Here is an 18,083-nt window from a genome sequence, read left to right on the forward strand (position 1 = left end):
AAATCTCATACTTGTGCCGATCACTTTTGTTCTTGATATGGGCTTCAAGTCCGAGCCTCGCATTAAACTGTCTAACACTCTGACTAGCGTGTACATATAAATCTGGGAGTAGGCCTTGATCTGTCAATTTTAATTAGGTGGATGCTATCAAATCTGGAGTTAGCCCACAGCTATGGGTCCAATCTACAGATAAATAAAGTAGGAACAAGGCGAATTTCTGTTTTACTCTACGCTATAAAAGATAGCCCGACTTTCCAGAACCCCCTCCCCACCAATCCACCGACCACCATTGAGTAGGCATTCGGTGACTTCCTTATTTGTTTAATTTAGAAGCACCTCTTTTACTGAAATTAGAAGTTTAGAACAAGCTCTCCTTTTATTAATAATTTAGAATAACCTCCCTCATGCTCGCCCTTTAATAATAATCTATAAGAACTTCCCTCATGTCAGTATGTCACTCCCTCTCCCTCCTCACTTAAATTAGAACAAGCTCAACAGCTCACCCTTCACTAATAATCTATAATAACTTCCCTCATGTCACTTAAATTATACTTCATAGATGAGCCTCCTCCATGCCACTGAAGTTATATCGTTTATATAGTTGCCCCTAACATTTTTATACCCCTTCTTGAATTACAATTACAATTTAAAGAAACTATGATATCTCGAGGGAAACCGTGCATAGAATTTTGAGCGAAACTGGGTTCGAAGACTTATAAAAACCTGATGCGTAATACGGTTTGCATACTTGTAGAACAGTAGAAGAGGTAGGAAAGTAATATAGTTACATGACCAGAATGCAAGGTGTACTTCTCATTAAGTATTAAACAGCGTAAGCCCAGTTTCCACCAAAATTCTTAGCAATCGATCTCCGACATGACGACATCTAGTGGGAGACTTGAATGACAATTTCACTAGAGATATTATTAAGTAACATCTCTGTACACAAGACTTTTTGTAGTAATGAACAGCAATTGATTAAACCACTTATTTTTCCTGTGAAACTTCTCACATATATATTACAAGTCTCCAGATTGCTATTTCAATTTTACAAGGGAAACAAGTCATACTGTCAATTAATGTATAAGTTATTATCTACTTGGTCGGACCGTGTGTGGTATTGTGAAACATAATATTTGCATTAGTCAAAACTGTCAACAGACTTTGCAACTCTTCCTACAAGAGCCGTAATAATCAGGAGTACCTATCATGTACATGGGATTCCTATTGCATTCTCCTCGGGCAGCCCACTCTGGACAACTATCTTCTTCATCAGTGCATTCGCTGTCTGATTTCAATAAGATCTTCGTTCTGTCAATAGCCCTTAGGTAAAAGTATTTAGTGGCACACCACTTCCCACCTTGAAGAACAGGGCATCTAGCATTTGAGCTGTTTTCATCCGGTGCTGTGTTGGGTTGCACATTAAAGAAGAGAAGAGCATTCCCTTTAAGGGGTTTGACGGCATAACCTGTCCTTCCACACTCAGACCATGTATCTTCCTTTGGTTGGCTGTTTTTAGACTGAAGGCAGAATGTACAGATTGTGCCATTCAGAAATTAGAATTGGAATAATAGCCAATAAGTAAATAGAAACTAAAAGTAGTGTTGAGGAATATCCTTCCAATCACATACCTCTGATTTACGGAAGAGAGTCTCGCCACCATGAGAGACATTTGATAGATACAGCACTACTGTTGCCATCAATGACTCATCAAATCCCAGTCTAGCTTTATCACCATAGTAATCAAGACGCTCTCTAGTATCTTCATGAACATAATGCATAATTTGCACAGGTTCACTATTCTCTGTAAAGTATACGAACATCTTTTCATATGTACACGTACACGTACACGTACATGTACACGTACAAAGACAACAAAGATATAACATAATGAAATTGAGGCCTAGAATCTGAAGAGACTGACAGAAGCACAATACCTTTAGGAAGAAAAGTCCACCCAGAAATACGGTCCTCAATCCTCACTACAATATCATCCTTGACAACAGAATAAAATTAAACGGTCTATCAATTAAAAATGTGATACTGAAAAAGCAAGAGTGTGTATGGATTAAATTGTGTCCACAGTCCACACAGTATGTAGTTTATTGTCGGGGAGCACCAGTAGTGCCAACAAACAAGTCCGGATCACTTAATAAAAAATCCTTTTAGATCAATGTACGTATTCAGACAAAACTTGGTAGATTGTCCATTGTATTAAGGCCTATGTGTATTTTTTCAAAATAATCAGGTCCATATTATTGAAATAAAACAATTGAGTCGCCGAAAATTCAGGTTAACACATTCAGCCAATGCAATGCTTCTGATTGCCCCTAGTGTATAAACACAACCAATGCAACAACTTTTAGCCATGGCCAGTTCAACTTCCAGGAGGTGGTCAGTCGCTAACTGGCTATTAGATAAAACGCAAGATGCCTTTGCAATCCTGCCTTGTGAATTGATTTGCCAAAGGAGCACATGATTAGTATTACTGCGCCAGGCTTAACATACTTACATAATCACCCAACACAACATGAACTCACATATATGTTTTATGTGTTTGCTTGTCAATTCAACAGACGAAATAATTAAACTAGGTAGTCTATGACTCAAGAGTGATAGGCATATTGCACAAATGTACGCCATGAGATTAATTTTGCTGCCAAGTTACCAAATTTGCAGATTCCAAACCTACAGCCAATAGGGATGAATCAATAATAATAACAACAACACCATTCAGCCTCAAATGTGAAGATATGCATATGCCAAATATATGTGGAAGCAAATATTATATGTTGTTCCTAAAAGGAATCTATGCATGAATATGACAATGCTATTATGCAAAGCATTCACAATGAGACTTTCAGCTTGATAGCTTCTAGTACTTCTAGCTTAGTTGGTAAAACCTTTGGGTGATGATACCAGAGGTCTGGGGTTCGAACCACGCTACACACAATTGAGTTACTAATCTCTTTAAAAACAGGCTTGTCCACACATTTTTTGCAGGTGCCGACTAGCAAAGTCGGTAAAACCTTTGGGTGATGATACCAGAGGTCTGGGGTTCGAACCCCGCCAGCATCAAAGAGTTACTGATCTCATTTAAAACAGGCTTGCCAATCAAAAAAAAAAAAAAGCTTCTAGTACTTGAACAAGCTTGAAAGGACAATTCATGTTCTAATACTCATCTACTGGTCTATCACTTATGCAAGATTTTACAAATACATACTCCTTCACAGAAAATTAAAGTCAACATGTAGTGTACACAAACTGAAAAACACCTGTTCACCTGTTCTATGCGCTAGTGTACACAAACTGAAAACACACCTGTTCTATGCGCAAGGGTGTCCCAGAAGTTGTATGTGGATTGCTGGAGTTTTCCAAGTTGCGTTGTGCCTGTGCCGAAAGGACAGAATTTTGAGAACTAGTGTGTAAAGCAGAATTGAGTAAATATCCTGCAATAAACAACGGCGAAAATAATTACCAGAGAAATAAGGTGGTTACATTCTTCATGAGATAGAAACCCTCTATATAAGAACACCCTGCCTTGGAAAAAAAAACATATAGACTAGTAAGCAACATAAAACATAAGGTGATAATGACGTAATGTTGTTAACTGACCTCGGCTTCCATGAAAGTTGGATAACTCTTGAAGGGTCTACTCTTGTGGGATGACTGGAACTGTGCAACTCTTTGATCGGGTTTTGGTCATCCACGTTCTTCATTCTTAATTCTTTTCTATAACTGCCCATTAAAACGTACCAATACAAAAACTGGACTCAGATCTCATAAACACGGTCAAAGCTAGAAACATTTATCAACAGAAAAAAATGTCCTATTGTTTAACCTTTCGGAAGCAGAGCTACGAATAAAACACGACGAAAACAGTAAAATTAGAAGGAATGATGCAGTAAAAGTTTCCATTGATTCTGCAAACGAGCGAAGTTAGATCGAACTTCGTTTACGGTCTTGCCATTTATCCATTCGTTTGGGCTTACCCGAAGGCCAAACCCGGCCCAAATTCATTCTTTTCATCCCGCCCTAACCCGATTATGTTTGTTGGGCTGAACGTGACAGAGACCAATTTTCTTTTCCTTGTGAAAATTCGTACTTCATAATTGGATTTCTTTATCTGTTCAGAAAATATATCAATATTTTCATAGCGATTTAGATTGAAGAAAAGTGGAAACTCCTTGAATTTCTTGAGGGTGTTATTGGCCTATTGGGAGACCATGTCGCCATGATGAAGGAGTTGGCGAGTTGCCCTTTGGCAGTCCTAAAAATGAGAAATACTAATCATGTTCTTTGAATTCAGTAACATTTCGTCTAATTAAGAAGCAGGAATAAGAGGTACAATTTACTTTACTAGTGCTGAATGCTGATCAACCTTTCAAATGCTTGAAGTGATTTACATTGTTTTAATATGATAATAACAGCTCTTAGGTCTGACGATTAATGTGATAAACTGCTTCAAGAAAAGGACCGTTGAAGATTGACCCACATTTGAAGTAATAGTCCATGAAGCATTCGTAAACACATCAACTAAAACAAGGTTTTAGTGAAACTCCCAAGAACCACCCTTCACCAAAGTTATCTTCCAGTATTCTCAACAGGAGAGGGGGGCTAAACACTAGAGTCTGTGAGAACCCAATATCATGGAAGACGGACAAGCTTGTTCACAGCTGAGTCCAGAGTATCAACATTCCGCCTCAGTATCTTTCTTTAATGGTGTTAAGTATGCAACAATCAGAAATCCAACAAGTGGAGTGTGTCGACTCAAGAGTGTGTGTAAATTGTGCACAGAGAGGTCCATGATGGATGAACCCAACCAAAGTACTGACTTCAACTACAACAGGGTTGAAGAGATAAAAAAAACAGTGAGAGGTATATAAGAAAAGGATACAACTGCATCGCTAGAGTTTCAATGCCCTTCATTTCTTCGTTTAATCTGCGGAATGACAAGTAACAATCTATTAAAAAGTAATTCCTGTAGAAGAATCTTTTACTATTTTATGTATACAAAAATATTCCCAACTATTATCAAGTATTAAATCTTTTTGAACTCCCTAAAGTTTCATAGCCACTTACCGCGTACCATTTCGTCTATTGGAGAGATTAACTGCTCATATTCTTGTTAAATAGTTTAGCGGGAATCGGCTATACACCTATATGCTTTATGCTTGTTTCCATTCGTTAATACACACAACAAAAAGTGAGATGTTGAAATACACACCTGAGGCAGGAATTTATATATCTATTTCCCCTAGTAGCCGCATCAAGTGCTGCAAAACAAACGCTAAAAGAAGTTAGATAAAGGACACATTCAAATTCAGAAAGATGCTCATCAAAATTGTTACTTTCACTATGAACATAAACATACTTGCTACAAGGATTAATGCACGGACTCAAGTTGGCTGAAGCCCACAATGTAATGAGAATTAAAGCCCAAACGGACTCAAGTAATGTGGTCTCATTTCTGAAGGACCAAAATCAATACCCATGGCAGGCAAAGAACATAATGGATGATATACACCACTATATAGGGAAATTGGAAGCATTTTCTATTGTCCATGTATATAGGGAAGCTAATAAGTTGGCAGACGCACTAGCTGCCAATATTCCTACTCTCAGCTTCATAGAGATAGTACCTAGTTCATTTTCTGAAGATGTTAAGAAAATTGTATATGAAGATGCTACAGGCAAGGAATATGCAAGAATGTAAAAGCTCTTATTATTTTATTTATGAAAAGGGGTAAGGGACCTCTCTAAAAACCCTGCTTACCTACCAAAAAAAAAAAAAAAAAATTTGCATACCATTTGGTGTCTACTTACAGGAAACACTCAATCACTCCAAATATGATCATTTCAAGCCTACTAAATCTTTCTTTTTAGGTAGGTTAAAACTATCTGAGTCAAACTATTAATTATACGCAAAACATTTTAATTTCACCTATATGACAAGACGACAGGGACGACAAAAGAAACTGCATAACTAAAACTAGGAACTGAAAAAAGGTTAGAGGCAGTACTCAAGTCTCAGTCCATGGGAAGTATTCCCAGAACAGCATCAGAAGACACGGGCTGTCCTGATAATTGTGCAACTCAATGTCTCAACCAACACAAACTCTACGGCCAGCCGCGCATTTATTATAGATTTCTACGCTCACTGATCAAGCAATATATCAAAATTAAGATTTCCCATAGGCTTATAAAACAATTCCCACTCACGCAAGCCACTTAGGCAGCCTACAAGACATTGCTCACAAACACTTTTTGACCAACTGTCATCCCTTATCGGCCCGCAGGGGAAGGATTACCCCTATGTCTATTAGTACGCCAATCCCGTACCCAATTCTAGGAGTACCATGGTAAGGCATCATGTTCAAATGATCTAATGAAGCTACGCAACAAGGAGTTCCCATTTCTGAACGGACATGGCTTGAAGTGTTCACTTTAGTTCTCAGTGACCTACAGCTCCTTGCCTAGACAATATCCATAAGCATTTTATGGCCATGAGAATCAGTCATAGACTTTAACCAATATTATATTAGAAAACAAGGAAAGCAAATGCTTACCATCAGAAATTCAGAATGGTAAAAACTTCATTCATATTCTAACTCAACTGCTGCTTTACCTGATTCTTGTACACGACCAGCAACATCATTGAAACACTGCATGTGGTCAACTGAGCTATTTGTCACCTACATAAAATTAACCAAATCAGCTTTCTCAATTCTCGCTTCGTTTGTGTCAACAAATAATTGAAATTGAGATGAAAAGTTAAAAAAAAAAAAAAAATGTTTACCCGAGAGAGAGCCAAACGAAGAGAAGAAAAAAGAGAAGTGTAGCTTTCAGCAATTGCCATCGAATCTCTCTCAACAATTTCAAGCACTTTAATTATTTCATTCTGATTTAACGATGGCTTTATTGTTTCTAATTCAGACACGTCTTCTTTCAATTCTGAAATTTCGCCGTCCATTTTTTAATGTTTAGAAAGTTACGAGTTTGATTGATTTCTTCCTTTTGTGGTCATGTCACATGTGCCGAATGGGCCAACACCCCATGCCTGTTGCGCGTGATGACACGTGTCATAATAAAGACCGTGTGATCCCTCTCCTTCACTCATTCGTGTTAACATTTAAACCCAAACACGCTCGGCCGCACGCGTGAAACCCTAGCCCTTTCTGCACCCTTGATAAAAAAAACTACACTCTACACCCGCCGGAATCTCGCCGGTGAACCACCTAGACTAGGTGTTCTTTCAATTCCGTTGAACATGGGATTGAGTCATTGATTGAGAGAAAATGCAGAGAAGAAGAATGGAACAAGAGATGGGGAGATTCACTGCGGCAATAAGTGAAGAAGAGGAAGAAGAAGAAGGAATGGGAATGAAAGACGAAGAAGAAGATGAAGAAGAAGGTAAAACAAGTACAAGAACACCAAGAATGATATCAGTAAATGAAGCAATGAATAGATTTCAATATGAAGAACAAGATGATGATGAAGAAGAGAATAATAATCAAATGATGGGTGTTGTGGGAGGGAAAAGGTGTAGACCGAAAGAAGAGAAAGAGAGAACTAAATTAAGAGAGAGACAGAGAAGAGCAATAACAGCGAGAATATTGGCGGGTTTAAGAAGACATGGGAATTATAATTTGAGAGTACGAGCTGATATTAATGATGTTATTTCTGCTTTGGCTCGTCAAGCTGGTTGGGTTGTTCTTCCTGATGGCACCACTTTCCCTTCTTCCACACCTCATCATCATCATAATCAGGTTTCATCATCCTCATAACTCTTTTAATAACTTTATCTTTTCACATGTGTCTACTTTTACATCAATAATAATAATAATATATAAAAAGTTCCAAAGTGTCTAATCACTAATGGGTTACTAATCAATACAAATTGATCAACCTCAATAGTCTGAAGTCTGAGCATATTTCAGTTGGCTAACGGTCTGTTGAAATTTTTGGTATGTTGGCATTTTAGACACAAATTTCGATATCTGAAATTTTGAGATACTGGGTCACGGTATATATGCTTGGTGATGGTCCACCTGACCAAATATCACAAGATCTTTAACCAAATCTAATGACTAAAAGTGTGATGATTTTGACTTTTTTGAAACACGAGAAATAATACCACAACCACTAACACGGATTACTTTCACTTTGGCCACCTTTCTCTCACTGTAGACTGAACTAGCTCAAAATTTGTAGGACGAGTCTGAGAATTGAGATGAAAATGTTAACATTTCAACTCTTGCAGGGTGCACGTCCAATCCCAACAACACCATCTCCACATGCGGCAGTCGTGAATAATTCACCATCATCGTCTTCTCAGTTAATGCCAACAACACTAGTACAAAGCCCAAATGCGTCATTCAGAGGGATTGTTTCACCTGCTGTTGGAACTTCCTCCATTGTTGATTACAATCCGTATCGTCATAAGACTGTCTTCGTGCCGAATCCTTCTTCGTCTAGGAATCTTGCTATGGTTGGAGATAGAGGGGAGATCCCTCTTATCGAAAGTTGCTTGGATGGCATTGACGACAAACAGGTTAACCATTGGCTCTTCATTGCGTTTTAATTAGCATTCTATTGTTTGTTTGTTTTTTTTTTGGTTTAATCTGTCTCGTTTTTATAGGTGATGGATATGCCTCCAAAGTTGCCAGAGCGAGATTTCGCTGGAACACCTTATGTACCGGTTTATGTGATGCTACCAGTGAGTTATATGATTTCACCCCTCGGCCGTGTTTTCCACTGTATTGTGTATTTCACTTAGTACTAAATTTTGTTTTTGTGTCAGTTGGGTGTGATTAATATGAAGTGTGAGTTGGTTGATCCAGATGCTTTAATGAAGCAGCTAAGGATTTTGAAAGCAGTTAATGTTGACGGTGTTATGGTCGATTGCTGGTGGGGGATTGTAGAGTCTCATGCTCCCCAGGTGTATAATTGGAGTGGTTATAAGCAACTCTTTCAAATTGTACGTGAGCTTAAGATGAAGTTGCAGGTGAGTCAGACATGAAATTATTACTATTTTGTTTGTTGTTGTTGCTCGCTAAAACAAAAAATTTATTGCGCTATTTTAGAATGAAAGAGGATATTTCACACAAACACAAGTAAAGCCTTTTGACAGGGGCAGAATCACCCTAGCTTGAGATTGTCAGATATTATCCCCTGACATATCAGTAAAGAAGCTAAAACTCACCATCACAAAATTTCTTATTAAGAAGTTATTTCTCTATGGCTATAAGCTCCAACAATGCACATGCAAAAATCTCACTAAAACAAATTTTCAATTGGCGAGAAGTTGGACCATGTCCATTCAGAAGGCTGGTGATAGTATCGTCCCTCAATTCTCTTTTGACTTCGGAAGCTATTCAAGAAGTAAACACAGTTATTACTGTAGACTGATCAATGTTGTAATCTGTTTTTCTTTCTTTCTTTGTTTTTCGACCATCAGTTACATTGTCTTATTTGCAAATTACATTTTCAAAATTTTCTTGGCTCCGTTTTCTCTAGAAATAAAGAGGTTTCCCTGTTTTTATTTGATTAAAATGAAGGAAATCAAGACTTTTTACATATTATTCTCAGAACCGAGTCTCATCTTTGTTATCTTGATTGCAACTAGTGCAGGTAGTAATGTCATTTCATGATTGTGGAGGCAATGTTGGCGATGATGTTTGTATCCCGCTTCCTCATTGGGTAACAGAAATCGGTCATACCAATCCGGATATATTTTTTACAGATAGGGATGGAAGACGGAACCCAGAATGTCTAACATGGGGAATCGATAAAGAACGGGTTTTAAGAGGCCGAACTGCTGTGGAGGTAATGAAGTCTGATATGCCCTACCACTTATACTTGTTTTTTCTATATTTATAGAGGAGTACAGTAGATATGTCCCATTCTGGTTTTAGTATTCTGAGGTTGTGTTCGGAGTCTCTCACCAAAGAAGTTATCACCAATCTTTCCCTTGCATTGTGCTTTTGTTCTTGTTTTTGCTTCAATCACAGACCGTCTCATTGATAATCAGAGAATACTTGTAGTATCTTTTATTCTCACACATATATTGAACTTCATTGCTTTCATGTGTTATGCGACTTACAATGATTTTATGCAGCCTTAACTTGTCTACGTATGGGCTTTTCTTTGAAAGTGCTTTCACTAAAGCTTCCTTATGGTGATTGTCTGTCAAACTTCAACCAGGTTTACTTCGACTACATGAGAAGCTTCCGTGTAGAATTTGATGAGTTCTTTCAGGATGGAGTTATCTCTGAGATTGAAGTTGGATTAGGTCCTTGTGGAGAGCTACGGTACCCATCCTATCCTGCAAAGCACGGTTGGAGATATCCTGGTATTGGGGAATTCCAGGTAACTTTATAATCAGTTCTCATTGTTAAGTCCTTCACTTTTAACATTTTGCTTTTGGGATCTTTTTTGGATTGCATGTGTTTTTGTGTCCGTAACTGAGGAGCACATTCAACTTTTGACTCCATTCTATATGTGATAAGACCAGAACTGTAGTTGCCAAAGTCCTCGCATAATATTGCTTGGGAGTTGGGACACAACTAAGAATTGTTTTCGATTATGGATTTCACCTTCTTCCTTTTTTTCAACTCTTTTATTCAAGAGATGCTTATTAGGGCAGATTAGTACAACAGTTCAAAACATTCAACATCACCATAATTCCTTATATATCTTGGACTGGAGCTTGCTTGATTATACTGGAGGCAGAAACATATTCTCCTTTGTTAGAGTCTGAGCAGTTCAGCTCTGTGAGTGATTGGTACTCTGGAATAACTTAGGGAAACTTAGGGAACTACTGGTATGTTTATAGTTTTGTCAATGGCATATCCCAGCTCGTAACTGACCAAGTAGCGATTACATACTCTCACCTTGGATATGTTCTTGTGGTTTTTCTCAGTTATAATCCACTTATCAGCTGATGTTATATAATCATATCTGGGGAGTATTAACCTTCTTTCAACTTTTTCTCCTTACAGTGTTATGATCAGTACTTATTAAAGTGTTTAAGAAAGGCAGCAGAAGCAAGGGGGCACTCCTTTTGGGCTCGAGTACCAGATAATGCTGGTTCCTATAATTCTCAGCCGCATGACACTGGATTCTTCTGTGACGGGGGAGACTATGATAGCTATTATGGCAGATTTTTCCTTAATTGGTACTCACAAATTTTGGTTGATCATGGTGACCGTGTACTTTCTCTAGCCAAATTGGCATTTGAGGGTACCTGCATTGCTGCAAAGGTTAGCTCACATGTAGAAATCTGAAAGTTAATAGTCTAAAAAGTATATGGATATCGTCAATGCTAACTGTTAATTAATGATTTGATTTGGATTTTAATATGAAAAAAGTACAATGTTGGAGAAGTTTCAAGTTATTTCTCCTTATTGTGAGTATTAATTCCAGAGTCAATATTCTGAGTTGATTCCTAGTTTCTTGCACACATTTAATTACAGTTTACTTTAATGAGCAGCTATCAGGTATCCATTGGTGGTATAAGACAGCCAGCCATGCTGCTGAACTGACTGCTGGGTTTTACAATCCATGCAACCGAGATGGCTACGCTCCAATCGCTTCAATGCTGAAGAAGCATGAGGCTGCTCTGAACTTTACATGTGTTGAATTACGCACTCTGGACCAGCATGAGGACTTCCCAGAAGCACTGGCTGATCCAGAGGGTTTGGTCTGGCAGGTGAGCGAATGGCTTATATATTTTGCTGCTTTCCTGCATTTTTTTGGATGTTGGTTGGAAGGTTCCGATGAGCGTTGAACAAGTTGGGTGTTACTAAATTTAAAGACATTAGTCCCTTCATAATATAATACCATGCATTAGATTATTCCAAAAATAAAATAAAAAATAAAATCCAGGACTCACTTAAAAACAAACATAATTTGTTATTTGTGTAAGTTTCTCACAATAATGCTCATTCAAACAGCCAGATTTGTGTAGTCGGCTTTGGAATTGAGGAGAATGTATAGCATGTTTTCTAGGATATGATGTTATCCAGCATTGTAGTTTCCTGTCAAAATAATCTGGAAAATTGTGTGTTTATTTTTTTTCAGGTGCTGAATGCTGCATGGGATGTTTGCATACCTGTGGCAAGCGAGAATGCTCTTACTTGTCATGATAGAGAAGGATATAACAAAATCTTGGAAAATGCTAAGCCCATGAATGATCCAGATGGGAGGCACTTATCTGCATTTACCTACCTTAGGCTCAGCCCACTTCTCATGGAGAGACACAACTTTATGGAGTTTGAGCGGTTCGTCAAGAGAATGCATGGTAAAGTATCAGTAACATTTCTCTTACTTGTTTGATAACTGCAAAGTAGCTACTCTTCTCTTGTTGGTAAAACCTATACTGCATGATAGTTTCATTCTATCATAATAAGGCTGTTTTAAAGTAAGTCTTTAAGTACAGTATAATAATGTGACAATAATGTGTCCTTATGGTTAAAGCCTGGTTGAGGGTGTTGTTCTTGTGACATTTGTTGTGCATAACATATGGTTAAAATAAGTGATTCGTCTGATGAGAAATGTGGGGTTTGAAGCTTTGGTTCACAGATGGGACAAAGTTTAAAAGATACGGCTTTCATTGAACTAATGTACTTATTATATACATAGGCTGCAAAAGCATGTAAGCAACATATTTTGCTACATTGCTACCATTGAAAGTTTCTCTTCATGAACTTATTTTATTGTGCTCTGTTTGAGTACTCGCTTCTACTGTATTGCATCTTTCTTTAATAATAGAAATAATGGTGTGTAAATCATTTGGTCTTGCTGGATGATGGGATAATTAGTCACTGCAGTGTATAATTAGGCACTGCACTTGTAACAACCTAGATCTATTTTGCATACTTAAAGAGGATTTATTCTTACCGGTTTGACACTCATTGCAGGTGAACCTGTTCTAGATCTTCAAACGTAATAAAGAATGAAGACGGTTCTCAAATCAAGTCACCAATTTCGCCTTCCCCATAGAAGTCTGTGCTTATATTTGTGTTGGTGAAGGAAAAAAAAATGTATTATTAAGTAGACATGGGACTTCCCCTGGTGTAAATTAAATCAAATGAGGAAATAGTATATTTATAGAGATTTCCAATCCCAGGATTTTGCGCGATTTCCTTTCAATCTAAATGCAGAAAACAAAGGGCACTGAATTGCCAGGTTAAATTAAGAGGACTAATGCAAGTGGCAAAGTTTGGTTGATCAAAGTGGGTTCAGTTATTTCCATCACAAAGGCCTGATGGCAGAGTCTAATAGAGGTATTCAATTTGTTCTGATAGTAAAAGCTGCTAAACCTGGTTTTAGTGATTAATGGTTTCATCAGGATATTTCATCTTGCATTCTGCAAACTCAAACGCTTCATCAGGACTCACTAAATGTTCGTGACTCTGCTATAAAATTGGACTGATCGAGCCTGGTTGATGTGCATGATAGCGTCCTTTCTCTACACTGAATTGATTATAATTTATTAAATTTTTGTGAATTATTTCAAGTCCTTCAGCAAGTCCATTCACATGCAATAACCGTCACCAGACAATTTTTACGGAATTGGTGCCCAACAGACTTGATAAGAATGCGTAGGAGTAGGAGCTGGGTCAATATATTTTTCGGCTAAGAAAAAACAGTTATAACTCCTATTAAAACCAGGAGTTGCCCTTTTCATTCGATGGAACTGGATCCGGGGTTGTTTACCATTGATTGGCAAGTTAATGTATCACACAAAAAAAATTAATAAATTTGAGAAGCAGTTCACTTTCATCCGTGCAAGTAACTTCTTCAAATCCTCATTGGGTAAAAATATAGTTGATGGCAAGATTACACGAGACCGAAAGTACACTAACCACTGAAGACACAATGGAGAAGTTCCAGTAATACAATATTACTATACAACGGACAATATCAATGGTAATATTCTTTTCAGTGATGCACTCCTCCCTCCATTAAAATGGGATATTGGATCAATTTAATCCAATTGTGAAAAACAACGGAAAAGGATAATATTATTCTTGAGCTAGCTTACGAAATCAATACCCTTTTTTCAATTGTTCACTTCATGTTGTTCTTTCAGTACCATATGACCAGACTCATCCTTGTCAAACAACCGCTCAATCAACTCATCCCAGCTCTCCCTATGTCTGCTTTTTGTAGATGAACCTAACGAACCCTCTCCACTTATTCTTCTCAAGTTGTCTCCATCATCACGCTTGTCAAATGTCCCATATGGAGAGGGAGGGTATGCATCCGGGATAGACAAAGTAACTGCTCGCTGGAGTGCTGCCTTGTACTCCTCATTGTGTTCTCTGGCAAGAGTCTGCTGACGCTCCATTTTCTGTTTTACTGGTATCTCCTTGATTTGGTCCTTCTCATGCATTAACTGCTTGGGATTATAATAGCCTTATCAGAAAAGCAAATCAGTCAACTTCAGTGTGTAAAAAATACAAAATGGACAGAAAGGAGGTATAAGAGGTCGTGTTTAGTATGAAGCAAACTGTCTATAAATATTTGGGAGCACCAAGTATTTTGAAAGGGTCTGCTGCATATTGGTGAAGGCTTTGTATGGATGAATTTCATCTGAACTTCTGCAGTGATAATTTAACTGCAAGTTGTTCGAAGATATCTTCTCCATCAACCATGAGGCAAGTCGCAAAAATCTCATAATAATTTGACAAAACATCTTTCTGACACATTGGTCTGCTGTGGTTATATCAAGCAGCATGAGAGATGTAAATCCTTTTCATGTATGCAGCAAATTTCGCATCTTCAAAGCTTGAAGAAAATTCACACAAACATGCTATGATTTGTATTTGCGTTCACTCAAGACTCAACAAATCCCCTAAAAATACCACTCTTCCCTACAACTAAGAATCTATGAAAACTCGAGACTCAACTATGATTCTATCAAAATCAGAACGTCTAGTGATTGCTGGGAGCAAGTCATCAAACAAGAAGTGAAGTTTTTCGCTTTAGGGGATGTCACAAATTCACAATAAAACTTCTACAAATACACAGTGATACATGAGCAAATGCGTGTATTAAAAAGGTGGAATTCAAGAACTTACATCTAAAGCCCTTTGGGCTTCTCTCTCAATCCAAATGATGGCATGGTCAGAAGTGGCATTGCAAGAAAGAACAATGTGCTCAAACCTCCCATCCACGGGCACAGCAGTCCTCACTATCGGGGGAAATCTTCCCATTCTGGAAAATACGGACAAGACACACAATTCAAGTTTCTTGCTAGATATGCCGTTTGCACTCTAATGATACTGCTAAGCAGTTGACAAGTCATATGATGTAGTGCCATGACAATTGCAAAGCGTCAAACAGGATATCTTTCATGTACTCATATTTACTTCAGAATTGAAATACTTTCATATTTTCAGAAGAATTCTAATGATCAAGCAGCAGTGGCAGTTGGATATGAAATCAGGATCATCATTAGCCCATTTTAGACTGTATTGGGCAAAAGCACACTTGAAATGCAACTATACCTGAATGGCTTTCTCTCAACAATGTGATACAGGCGACCAGGTGCATACAACCGCCTTGGATCTTTAATCATCTTCTCCTCTGGTATGCATGTATCTTTCATGCATCTTAAGCATAGTATGCAAGGCAAGCTGTATAAAAAGAGGATCCACCTTCTTCAGTGCACAAGTACATTAATGATAGTTGATCCAATAACTAGAAATGACTCATTAACTTGATGACACATATATTTCACGAAAAAATGATACACCAACTAGTTACCACTATATTAAAGTAATTATGTATAGGCTAACTCAAAACATTAAGCGGAAGTGACATTTCGATCAATTTCTGACAGTTATGGCCTCCGTTCAGATTCTCACTTGACATCAAATCACAATGTCACAGACCAATTGATAACTAGGAGAAGGATGACAAAGTGGAAAGTTTTACCAGAAAAGTGACTTGAAAACGTCTTCCAATGGGGTAGCTGTCCGAGGTAAAAAATCATCCTGCATATCATCATAATAAACCATCATTAATATTAAATGGTCATATAATCATCACCAATGTGAAGATAAAAGGACTTTCATTTATTTATTTTGTCAATGTGAAGATGGAACGAATATACATGAAATAGATGCAAGCGGTTGCAGTATATATTAGAAGAAAAAGAAAACAGGGACAGTTAAAACTTGTTAGTAATCACTGCCCATCCTCAAGTAATGACATACACCCATATGACAATCTTTGAAATAATTGATTATGATAAGTTATAAACTTATAATTGAAAGATTATTTTCAACTCAGAAAGCAAACTTTCTTAGTTACAAATTAACATCTTCGGGATGCAATAGGTGGTTTGCTTCTCTTGATTTCTCTTGATTCTCGACACATGTGAGGTGCACATAATTACAGTATTATAAGATTGTCTTTGTCATTCTTGGTCGTCAAAACTAGAATTTTAGTTAGAGAAAAATAGTTATATGCCACCTGAACCGTCGAACAAAACAAAAAAACAACTATAGAGAAGACACAAGAGATGCTAAAAGTATTTATTTGCTGACCACTGAAAGAAAAGAATGCTCAGCCAGTTACTTCACATTTCCCAAAGTATTCACAGAAGCATATTCATCTGGTTTTGTTGACAAAAAACTTGCCTGAAGCACAATAGAATTGATGACATTTGCATATCTGACAGCTAAATTCAGTGACATACACCTAGCAGGTGCAATTGCATAGCACCTGATCCTCTTCCGGTCTATATTACCCAATCTGTCACGATTTTGAACCACCACCATCGTTAACAATGATGCCACCCCTGATCCTAGAGAATGACCAGTAAATGTCAGTGTATAGTGTGGATACTTCTCCACCAATTCCCTGAGTTTATCACATTCTGCATCCAGAACCCAACCAGCTGCCTTCAACAGCCCATTGTGAACATAGCCACCATCAAATTTCCGCTGCCCAAGCTTGTTATCAAGCAGAACTGCATAATCACTCTCCTTTGCCAAATTAAGCCCTACAATAGCTACGACTATATCGGCATTGTCATGATCAAGATATATCATATAAGGAGGGACCCTTCCCTGCGTGGCTTCATATGACCTTCGCAATACTACCCAGTCCGGATTAACTCCATAACCCCCAGGTGGCTCCCATAATGGGTGATAAAGATCTTCCTCGTACGTAGAAAGTATAAGCCGGCAAAGACGGGGCACAGGCTCGAATTCTTCCACTGTGGCAAGTCCCCAATTCTCACTGTCATGGCCTGCAGTATGTAAACATCTCTTCCACGCCCACCGAGCACAAGCCAGACAGTAAACACATTCAATTATGGGTAGACCACAGAGTATTGACATCAATGTCTATGAATGGAGCATGTTAACATACTGAACGACGCATTATTTATCATGGGTGCATTCAAGATTTAAGGAATCCACTGAGATAAATGTATCAATAAACTTGCTCAAAGCTAATACAGAATATGAAGCTCTACAATGTGGTTTGTTATAATATAAAGTACCTTGTGCTGATCAAAGATGGAATAGAAATCTCCAATTACTGAAAACGAGCTTGGGAGTTGATTTTGCATAAATGAAAGGAAATTTATTGCAAAAATAGTACAATAGTGTTGGGCATCTAAGATAAATAGACCCCAACCAAGAAAATGGTGAAACACAAGTACCAGATTCAACTTCTTTGATTGAGGAGTGGGGAAATATAGACTAGAGCTACAGAGATGATATATATATTATTTTTAATGGAAATTTAATGCAGTGATGGTCTATAGTGTTATACAAAACGAGTTAAAATAATTTAATATTGAAATAGTGAGAGAGAGAGAGAGAGAGAATTGAAATAGACCAGCTACAAGTCAAACCTTGGTGTTTCTTCACCAAATCTCGCTCTCTCTGTCTCTCTCGTGTTTGCAGGCCAGGTAGGACATCATCAGGTTGCCAAACGAAATGGGCCTGGTCGGTTCACATACTGATTTGTCTCCGGCCCAGTCCACTAAAATTAACTGGTCACATACTGCAAACTTTACAAAAAGCAGTAAAGGTGTGAGAATAGTCTGGACTCTG

The 18,083-nt window shown here is 37.8% G+C and overlaps 4 protein-coding genes across 7 annotated transcripts; 1 reads left to right on the top strand and 3 right to left on the bottom strand.

Moving 5' to 3' along the window:
* Positions 1 to 952: 952 nt before the first annotated feature.
* Positions 953 to 4,108, bottom strand: LOC147513571 (putative prolyl 4-hydroxylase 6). 2 transcript variants are annotated; one of them, XM_086596676.1, is made up of 7 exons: positions 3,842 to 4,108; positions 3,616 to 3,738; positions 3,479 to 3,536; positions 3,322 to 3,390; positions 1,938 to 1,995; positions 1,632 to 1,762; positions 953 to 1,520 (listed from the first exon to the last, which is right to left on the bottom strand). In XM_086596676.1, the coding sequence occupies exons 1-7, from the start codon at positions 3,916 to 3,918 to the stop codon at positions 1,155 to 1,157; spliced, it is 882 nt and encodes a 293-aa protein (XP_086452802.1). In that variant the 5' UTR covers positions 3,919 to 4,108; the 3' UTR covers positions 953 to 1,154. The 2 variants fall into 2 exon arrangements, with proteins under 2 accessions (XP_086452802.1, XP_086452801.1); XM_086596675.1 differs by having other exon boundaries at positions 1,632 to 1,804.
* A 230-nt stretch (positions 4,109 to 4,338) lies between these two features.
* LOC147513572 (uncharacterized) lies at positions 4,339 to 7,129 on the bottom strand. 2 transcript variants are annotated; one of them, XM_086596678.1, is made up of 6 exons: positions 6,800 to 6,971; positions 6,629 to 6,695; positions 6,343 to 6,476; positions 5,228 to 5,290; positions 4,898 to 4,942; positions 4,339 to 4,714 (listed from the first exon to the last, which is right to left on the bottom strand). In XM_086596678.1, the coding sequence occupies exons 2-6, from the start codon at positions 6,656 to 6,658 to the stop codon at positions 4,648 to 4,650; spliced, it is 339 nt and encodes a 112-aa protein (XP_086452804.1). In that variant the 5' UTR covers positions 6,659 to 6,695; positions 6,800 to 6,971; the 3' UTR covers positions 4,339 to 4,647. The 2 variants fall into 2 exon arrangements, with proteins under 2 accessions (XP_086452804.1, XP_086452803.1); XM_086596677.1 differs by lacking the exon at positions 6,343 to 6,476 and having other exon boundaries at positions 5,228 to 5,276; positions 6,800 to 7,129.
* Positions 7,130 to 7,298: 169 nt separating this feature from the next.
* LOC147513573 (beta-amylase 2, chloroplastic-like) lies at positions 7,299 to 13,117 on the top strand. Its single transcript, XM_086596672.1, has 10 exons — positions 7,299 to 7,769; positions 8,264 to 8,554; positions 8,642 to 8,719; positions 8,804 to 9,007; positions 9,634 to 9,828; positions 10,207 to 10,371; positions 11,004 to 11,264; positions 11,495 to 11,713; positions 12,085 to 12,304; positions 12,924 to 13,117. Exons 1-10 carry the CDS (start codon positions 7,299 to 7,301, stop codon positions 12,950 to 12,952), a joined length of 2,133 nt encoding a protein of 710 aa, XP_086452798.1. The 3' UTR covers positions 12,953 to 13,117.
* Positions 13,118 to 13,792: 675 nt separating this feature from the next.
* On the bottom strand, positions 13,793 to 17,963 carry LOC147513574 (uncharacterized). 2 transcript variants are annotated; one of them, XM_086596673.1, is made up of 5 exons: positions 16,656 to 17,963; positions 15,949 to 16,007; positions 15,519 to 15,647; positions 15,090 to 15,225; positions 13,793 to 14,404 (listed from the first exon to the last, which is right to left on the bottom strand). In XM_086596673.1, exons 1-5 carry the CDS (start codon positions 17,358 to 17,360, stop codon positions 14,069 to 14,071), a joined length of 1,365 nt encoding a protein of 454 aa, XP_086452799.1. In that variant the 5' UTR covers positions 17,361 to 17,963; the 3' UTR covers positions 13,793 to 14,068. The 2 variants fall into 2 exon arrangements, with proteins under 2 accessions (XP_086452799.1, XP_086452800.1); XM_086596674.1 differs by having other exon boundaries at positions 13,793 to 14,424; positions 16,656 to 17,919.
* Between the last annotated feature and the right edge of the window lie 120 nt (positions 17,964 to 18,083).

Source organism: Coptis chinensis, chromosome 3 (assembly GCF_015680905.1).
Source record: "Coptis chinensis isolate HL-2020 chromosome 3, ASM1568090v1, whole genome shotgun sequence".
Taxonomy (NCBI): domain Eukaryota; kingdom Viridiplantae; phylum Streptophyta; class Magnoliopsida; order Ranunculales; family Ranunculaceae; genus Coptis; species Coptis chinensis.